The 9,011-nt window shown below is 40.0% G+C and overlaps 1 protein-coding gene across 1 annotated transcript in view; it reads right to left on the bottom strand.

Annotated features, from left to right (window-relative positions):
* Positions 1–1,465: 1,465 nt before the first annotated feature.
* The window catches only part of DSCAM (Down syndrome cell adhesion molecule), a gene marked incomplete at its 5' end in the record, with an annotated part of 83,167 nt that continues 75,621 nt past the window's right edge, over positions 1,466–9,011 (bottom strand). Inside the window, 2 exons of the mRNA XM_009702781.1 lie at positions 1,466–1,785; positions 5,190–5,387. Coding sequence (XP_009701083.1) covers positions 1,466–1,785; positions 5,190–5,387 — 518 coding nt within the window. The remainder of the gene's footprint in view (positions 1,786–5,189; positions 5,388–9,011) is intronic.

The following is a 9,011-nucleotide window of genomic DNA, read 5'->3' as shown; positions in this document are numbered from 1 at the left end:
GAGAGGGCTGCGATTTTGACTTAGCTGTGAATGCAGATGCTTCCCTTTAGCAGAGCAAGGACAAATATTTATCTTACTTTTTCGAGTTAGAAATGAAAATTATTTCTATCTTTATCTATTTCTACAGCTCCTGGGTTTGTGGTTCTACTCTGTCACTACATAGAAATCAGTCATTTCTCTCACTATTTGATTTTCTACTTACTTTCCCTCTTATCTGTCTGCATGATACACTAATTTCCTGCCTTGTGTATTATAACTTTCTACCTTCTGCTTGGTCTTCTTCTTCTCATATTCCTCTTTTAGCTTTCTCTAGCAAAAACTTTTATGCTTTATTTTCAGTGTCAGGTGCTGCTTTTGAATGACTTTCCTGATACCACCGTCTAGCTTTCATTCCTCTTTCCTCACAACAACTGCTTTTCCATTTATGGTGTACATTAAGCAAAAGACCATAGTTTATTCATTACTCTTTTTTACATATATGAGCACTACTGATTACTTTCTGTGTACATAAGCAGCCCCACCCACACTGGCAAATGTATACACTAAATTATAATAAAATAAAATAAAATAAAATAAATCATGTTTTCAAACAGCACACAAATATAATTATGCTTTTTTCCTATCTGAATCCTCCTCCATGGTGTCACGTCATGTAATCTGTAACAAAGACTGACAAATATTAAGAGAAGACTTTATAATATGTTTGATCTCAGAGTACCACAAATAATCTACCTACGCTATTGTGCACTAGGGTATCACTCGAAACAACATTCTTTGTGAGCTAGAAATTTGATTGAGCTCTATAGATGGATGTCCTGCAGGCACCTTCAGTCAGTAAGAAGTTGGAATAGGTTTAAATGTGTCTGGTAGAAGGTAGAAGGCTCCATATCCCTTAAGCTATTGCACTGTCTTCATTTTCTCCATTTTTTATTCTCCCTCCTTTAGATAATCCTAGTTTGCTATTAGGAGATGTCAAAGAGAGAGTATAACAGCTCAAGAACACCACTGAAGTGTTATATGCTATTATTGACATGATGCTACGAGGCAGAAAGGATAGTACATCTTCTACAATCTGTCTTTATAAACTGTTCTGATAGCAAACCTTGCACTCAAGCACAAAGTATTGCTGTAAGACACATTTTATCGGTGGTTTGATTTGGAGTTGGGCATATGTACCCCATATGCTCTTATTTATCCCAGAAGGATCTATTGCCTGATGGCTGCAGCGGTAGAGGAGTGGATTTGATGGCCTAGATGATCTCTTTCTGTTCCTAAATTTCCAAGTTCTTAATTTTTCTGTATATAGGAGAATATACTCAAATGCTGTACTAGCTGGGACAAAAAGCAATTATCTCTGAAAGTAGTTACAGGATCTATTGTGCGCTTCCTTTCTTCCTTGCGATACACCCTCTCCTGTTGAGCAGCCTAGGCATGGGGTATAATGCTCACCCCAAGGACCAAAATATTACTCTAACGTCTCACCTGGCCGATGCGCCTTTGGAACTGCCATGTTCATCACTCGCCCTCCGTCCTGAGGTTTAGGGGGGGATGCGGTAAACCTGCAAATCCCCGACTCCGACGGCGTGCTTGAGGTCAAGCTGTCTGTGTAGTCATTAGTCCCTGCCGTGAGCTGCTCCGACGACGTGTCTGATATGAAGCATTCGGTAATGGTGAACTTGGCATGTCTCAGCTGCTCTTCCATTTTTGCATGCTCATACGCTCTCGCTAGCTCTTCATATGTGGAGGAGGCACTTTCTGTAGAGACCATGCTGCTTCTTGCTCGATCTAAACATCACAAATATAAATAATGGGAGAAAGAAAACATCTGCACAACACTTTTTGGAAGAAAAGCTATGAACATGCTAGTATTTCTTACTAAAATGCAGAGCCCTCAAAATTATCAAGGTGATTTAAATTAGTCTGCTTCAATACAAATGTCCACACAATTTTTAGTTTAGTCAGTATGTGATGATTACAGATAAACTAAAGTGAAATCTTACTCTGCTAGCAGCATTATGTGGCTTCGCATTAAATTCGTGGTTTAGAAGAAATAACCTTTACTGCATGAAACGGATTACTGTTTTTTTAACAAAAAATAATTTCTCTAAAAAGTTCAAATGCCTTAAAAATGTTAGAAACCCACAAAACAGATTTAGCAAAATGAGGAACAGCTTCTTTACGTTATCTTTTTAATGCATCTCAGCAATATTTCTGTGAGGTGATGTCTAGGTAAGAAAGGAGAGTCTTTCTGTACATCTTTCAATCTTAAATCTTTTTTTGAGAAAGCCCTGAGGACAAAGGTCAGGGCAGTGTCTCAAAGGCAGTGTCTCTCAAGACATTGTGTCTGACTGTCTGAGACACCAGGTACAATACTAACTCATCTCATACGGAAAAAAAGTCTCAAGAAAGCGATATTGTTTGGTAGTTACCAGCCTGCAATCATTCAGGTGTGTTTTTCAATGCTGCTGAAGCTAATGAGGGCTTCATATTTGACACACAGGCTATTATGACCTACAAGCTGTTCTTTTCTGCTGATGAGTTTCTGAGAGTATCAATATTTCTTAAACAGGCATTATTATTGAATATGTAAATGGCTACCGATATATTAAAAAGCCTTCTGGAAATGCATCACACATTTCTGCGGGGACAAACCACTGGCCTGTTGCACCCATCACACTTCTACGTCAGTGGGCTGGAAGAGTAGAGGACTTACAAAAGTTCCTTGGGCAGAAGTCATGTTTCATCACAAGATCTGTACAATTTCAGACAATAAACAGGCACAATGTAATAGCTAATTCACAAAAATGGGACTCCTATAGCAGCCAGAGGCAACTGTGTTGTTATTGCAAATCTTTATCTTTTTTATTGTGTGCTAGGATCCTTGCATCAGTTTTCATTGTGCCCAAAGAACAGCACTCCTGCCACTTGTAAATAGGGCCATGCATTATTTAAAACGACAAGTACTTCTACAATATGCTGTAACTTGCTTAAGATTTTGAGCTGGCCAGAACTTAAACAAGGCTAGCCCCTGTCCCAGGAAACATCATTCTGGTTTTCACATTTGATTTGTAAATCAGACCAAGATGTCTTTCCAAATTTCTGATCAACTGGAAACTCCTGGAAGACTACAATATTGCCCAGTGCCATAGAGCAGTGTCTGTAAATAATGACGGTCATGCAAAGGTCCCAGTTTGGTCCATGAAGCTCAGAACCTGCAACTTCATATCCCATGCCCTGGGGAGACTAATCCAGGAAGAATCTGCTTGGACACCGACTTTAGATTTGATGGAAGTTCATTCAAGTCCAGGGTGAGCTTGATGAAACGTAGATTCATCAGAAAATTTTGAATGGCCTCTAGTTAGAACATTTGAACTTAGTTACAGTTAAGAACTCCTGCAATACATTTCTCCTAAGCTTAAAACCTACTACTTTGTAAACTTGGAGTTGTTTTGATAAGAAGTACTAAATTCTGCCAAATATCAACTGCATCAACTAGATTCGGAAATCTGAACTCCATATTGGATATGTGCACATTAGTTCAATTGATTCTTGAACACATAATTTGGTTACATCTATCATAATGTCTATTTGGAAATTTTAAAATTCTGAAGTACTTGGTCTGAACTGACTCTATTCTTTTCCCAGAAACCACGTGGCATAATAGAGCTACATTTTGGCACAGGAAAACCTTTCCTGAGCATGATCTAAAGCTTGCTATCCCTTACATAAATCTCTGTGTGTTCAAGGGTAGACACAGGGGAGGGAAGTAGCCATGTTAAAACATAGATTATGAAGTCTATTTACAAAATTGCACGTAGCTTGTCATAAAACCATACAGCAAATTGAATTCTCTGCCCTTTGCCACTTGCACTGGACAATATCCTTAGGTAACAAAATGTTAGAACACATGCAAGAGCACCTGAAATCTGGAATGTCTATAAAAAGGGTTTCCGAGATAACGTTTGCTATTTAAATTGGCACCTGTACATCTATTAGAGTTAATCCTTAAAGTCTTATGATAACTCTACCTGAAGAAATTAGGATGAAGTTTATCAGCTGCCTAGAGGTATTTATTGAATGCCATTACCCTATGGAGACAACACAGGGGTCTGCAAATTTAAGAGGATGAATTGTGAAAAGATGAGAACTCCAACCTATAAATGTAAGGGAAGTCAGATGCTTGTTCTTATAAAGACAATAAAACCAGTCATACTGGTTTTCATGGTGAAAGGCCAGTCAGCCCTACTGCTTTGTAGGTCTAACACATAGCTTTTTCACGTGACAAACACTTTTCCCCTAAAATCAGGATAGAAGGTAGGCAGTTCCTTTTGAGGAAGCCAGAGTAAGCTTCGATTTGCGTCTGTCAGGCATATCTTTGAATAGTATTTTATCTTTCTTCATATTTAACCTTTATTAGATTTCTTTCGTGACTATTCTTCTGCTTAATCATTTACTCCTTTATTTGCCTTTTTTTTGGTCACTTGTTCAGTGTAGGGCAGAGGAGAAAGCTTTTTTTTTCCTGGTTACAATTGCATTTATAATATGAAGACATCAAGAAGAGATGACAGCTGCAGGCAGAATATGTATTCAGTGTCTCCCTATTTACCATCTAGAGGAATAAAACCTATGCTGTTTTTCAGGAAAATCAGAGCTAGCTGCTGCAGTATTCAGTGATACGACTGGATTTTGACTTGGACTTCAATTCCAGATTTTTCCCTCTCATTTTTCCCACTTAGAATAAACCCTGTGAACATACTACATGAATGTGAAAAGGAAAATACAAACCTCAATGTAGCTCAACCTTAAAACCACTCCACCTATGACTCAGGCATACTCTTAGGTGCTAATGCTGCCACTTCCTGGTCAATGCCATTTCATGCAGCAAATTCTCCTACTTTTTCCTTCAGACACAGGAAATACAGCGCTTTGGCTACAGGAAAAATTACCACCATGTCTTTCAAAGGACTCCAGTATGCGTGTGTGGCATGAGAAACCACCAGCACAATATTTCTTATCATTAGCACTACATGCATTTGTGACACTCCTTATAAATAGCCTACAGAAAAATGCCCTAGCCAGAAAAAACCACTGACGCTAAAGCACCAAATGAAGTACATCAAGGACCAGGCAGGCTACTGCAGGTACCGCTGTCGGGTTTTCACGGCGCAGCCCTGCAGAGAGCCCCGTACCTGTGTCCTGCGAGGGGCTGACGCTGTAGCTGTCGCTCTCCTTGTCCACCGACCCCGCTGGCCTGGGGGTGGGCAGCCTCCAGTCTGTGGTGAGGGTATGAGCCGATATGGTGGGGTGAGGTCTGTTGAGGGTCCACTGACTGGCGTAGCGGTTGCGAGCGGTGGGTCCGGTTTTGGCATTCCGCCTTGTGGTAGGATCTGTGATGGAGAACAAAGAGGATCTTTGCCACGAGGCTCTTGGATTGATAAGGAAACAAGCTCTGTCAGAAAAGGATGGGCAATGAAATCATGCTGGTTAAAAAACCAAACCAAAACATAAAACATTCTTTGTGGGGAAAAAAAATGAACCGTGAAAGCGCTGTTCATTACCAAACTGTTAACACTTATTTGAAATATTCTCTTTCTAATGCAACCATACATTTTTAACTGAAGAGCAGAGAGCCCCACCAATCTCCCACTGACATATTCATTATTCTTTACTCCAATATAAGCAGTTCCCCAGTACTAAAACCACTTTGAGATGTGAAAGAGCACGAGGCAAGTAGATCTGGTCACGAATTTCACACCACATCTCAAGCAAAGTCTAAGGTAAATTATCAGTGTAATTGTGCCCTCAAAACACCCTACACCTGTGGGTACCTCCTCTCAGTTTGTAAAAACATGTGCTCATAAATGTGGTGATATAATTTCCTATTCTGGACATTTTACTAATACTTTCACTATATTATGGTATTAACCAGCTACAGATTCCTTTTTTTTTTTTAACAGGTAGCCAAGACATAAAACATAACCTGTAATAGTGCCATCAGCGTTTCACTAGGAACAGGTTCATAAAGATTTGACTGTTTTAAAAAAAACAGTAAATTAATACATTTTCTTGAACTTTAAAAATAATTTGCTACTTGTTTAAGGTCAGCAATGTTTTATTTTTTATTATCCTAGAGATGATATGGTGACCAAGGAAGTAAAAGTGAACAATCTGCCAAAACTGACCTCCTTAATTTTGTTAATAAATAGTTCTTCTGTAAAAATGAGGCTTGTACTCCCCAACAAAGCAAGTGGAATAGAAAAATCATTATGTGGCAAACAGAAAGTGACTAAATCAGCACTGAAGGATTTCTCTTTGAAGCTTCTGAAAGGATATTACTAACAATAGAGACAAAGGGTATTAGAAATGAAAAATTCAAATCTATTCAAATATTCTTTCACATTCAAATGGTGAAGTTGTCAGTCTTTGAGGTAAGAGACTTTAGCAGATGCAATTTAAAGAAAAAAACAATACCCAGATAATGACTCTGAGCGTTGCTTCTGCCTAAGCATCCCCAGTAAGAATTTATATTCTGATGTTTCAAAGAAACAAGGGATTTATTTACAAATACCAGCTATGGTCTGATCCTTCCTATTTCACATTTTCCCCCTACAGCAGTGGAAAAATATGAAGCCAGTGCCATCAATAATTGATCCTCCTGGTAACGTAACACACAGCCACTTCACATGGGTAACATCCAAAACCTCACTTGGCATGACGTGACCAGCCTGCCAGTATAAACCACCGCTTGTACCAGCTGTGGAAAGTTGGCACGTGGGTGTCGTGTAGCCAGAAGTGAGTCTTGTGCCTGCTGCGAGGGAAGACACGAAGGACAGAAGGAGAGTGCTGGTGGGAAAACTCTCGGCACGGAGCTGGGGCTGCTTGGTCTGGAGAAGAGAAGGATCGGGGGGTCTCATCAATGTGTATGAATACCTGAAGGGAAGGTGCAAAGAAGATGGAGCCAGGTTGTTTTCGGTGGTGCCCAGTGACAGGACTAGAGGCAATGGCCACAAGGTGAAGCACGAGAGCTTCTCTCTGAACATCAGGAAACACTTTACTGTGAGGGAGGCTGAGCACTGGCACAGGTTCCCCAGAGAGGTGGTGGAGTCTCCATCCTTGTAAAAAGTCATCTGGGTATGGCCCTGGGCAGCCAGCTCTAGCTGACCTTGCTTTAAGCAGAGGGGTTGGACTAACCAGTGCCCAGAGGTCCCTTCCAGCCTCAACTTTTCTCTGATCCCGTGACTCTGTAGAGTTTCATCAGCAATTTGAAGGAGGCAGGAGAGCCTGCTGCCAGCATGCAGGAGGTGAGCGCCCGTCCTGCTGAGCATGTGCTGAGCCATAGCTCTGCACCAGCCGTGCTGAGCCTGCACGAGGGATGCTGCAGCACGGACACGGCAAGCTCCAGAGCTGCCTGGGTGATGGAAAACAGCCCACATCTGGTGTCCTGGTTGTTCAACCAGCTCTGCTGTCATATGCTGAGACGTAACTGTAGAGACCTGAGGTGAGCAAGGCAAAGGTTCACGGAGCATACCTCTTTTATAAATAAATACAAAAGAACTAGAGAACAACTTAAGAAGTGCTGTAAGGGAATATTCGCCAGCCAGTGAACACGAGTATGTGCAGACAAGAGGATCCATAACCTCTGAGCCACCCAGCTGGGCACTGCTCACCTCTTCACAGAGAAAGCTGTGATTCTAGACAAAATCTCATAGCCCAGCCTCTATCAAAGCCAAATTAGTGTCTTCAATCTACAGAATACCACCTAAAAGTCTTTGACCCAGCCCTGTGCACTGCTGCAATCAGATCTTTACTTCATAATAAAAGCGATGGTGGATTTCTGTTTCCAAAGCTGAGCTGGACACACATCCTACTCTTATACATGAGTTAAATTAAGTTTAATTTGAAGCAGGTCTCTCCCTGACGTCAGAGGAATGAAGCATATAACTGCACACAGAAAAGGGATTAAGTATGGAAGATGTTGGTGCTGTAAAATGCTGTGGTATGACACAAAGGCAGGGTTGGAAAACAATGGAGACTCCATTTTTTTACCCGGACGCTCTTGATCTGTCAACATGATAAAAATTATAGGATGACATTTTTGCCCTTGGTGAGCAGACTAGCCAGCATCTACGTGAACTAAAGGAGTGAGACAAGAGTGGTACCAGAATGAAAACAAATATCGTATCTTGACTCTTCTAATTCAAATACCGTGACTCTCCATAGAGGAAAAATGGTGGTGCTAATCTAGTCCTCAGGAAGTAACTAACCATATCTTAAAACTGTCAGTGTTAGAAAAGCAGCCAGGTCAAGACTAGAACAGCTATCATTTATAAAGACTGAGGTAGAAATGGGGATGAAATGAAGATGTTTCAAATAATCTGCATTCAAGCAACTGAGCTTTCAGCATTTATGTTCACCGAACTCACCAAGTAAACAAATTCTGAAACAGCCAGAGGATATAAATAATCCAAGAGATTTTAGAAACTGCACACTGTTAGTGAACTACACTTTGGTAATATTCCTAACTCATAAGCATCCCTTCAATCTAGTAAATTTTTTTTTCCATTTGCATATGGAACACATTCATGAGAGAATTAAGAAGAAGGGATTGCAGCAGTATATTAATTTAATCACTATAAGAATAACTCAGCATGAATATATCTGGGAAAAGTAATTTACCATAATAACTGAAACTTTAAATACAACTTTTTCAGAAAAGCAATAATGAGAAATGTATTTCTTGCCTGATGGAGAGGGAAGGAGGGAAGATGTAGTTTGAAATACGATAAAGATTGATCACTGAGAAAAAAATATATTAGATACTAAAAGCCATTAAGCTAATTTACCCAATAAATTCTAGAAATTAAAATCTAGCATGCATTTGGTTTAATGAAAGCCAGGTATGAATTATTTCAAATTACACCTACATTTCAGATGCATATGCAATTTTTACCGCATTGAATCACTAAATGCAATTGTATAAGAAATGTTCTCTGCTGGTCTAAATAGATTTC

The sequence above is a fragment of the Cariama cristata genome, unplaced genomic scaffold (assembly GCF_000690535.1).
Source record: "Cariama cristata isolate BGI_N322 unplaced genomic scaffold, ASM69053v1 scaffold1926, whole genome shotgun sequence".
Taxonomy (NCBI): Eukaryota; Metazoa; Chordata; class Aves; order Cariamiformes; family Cariamidae; genus Cariama; species Cariama cristata.
The sequence above is the reverse complement of the archived record's forward strand: the minus strand, read 5'-3'. Positions and strand labels throughout refer to the sequence as shown.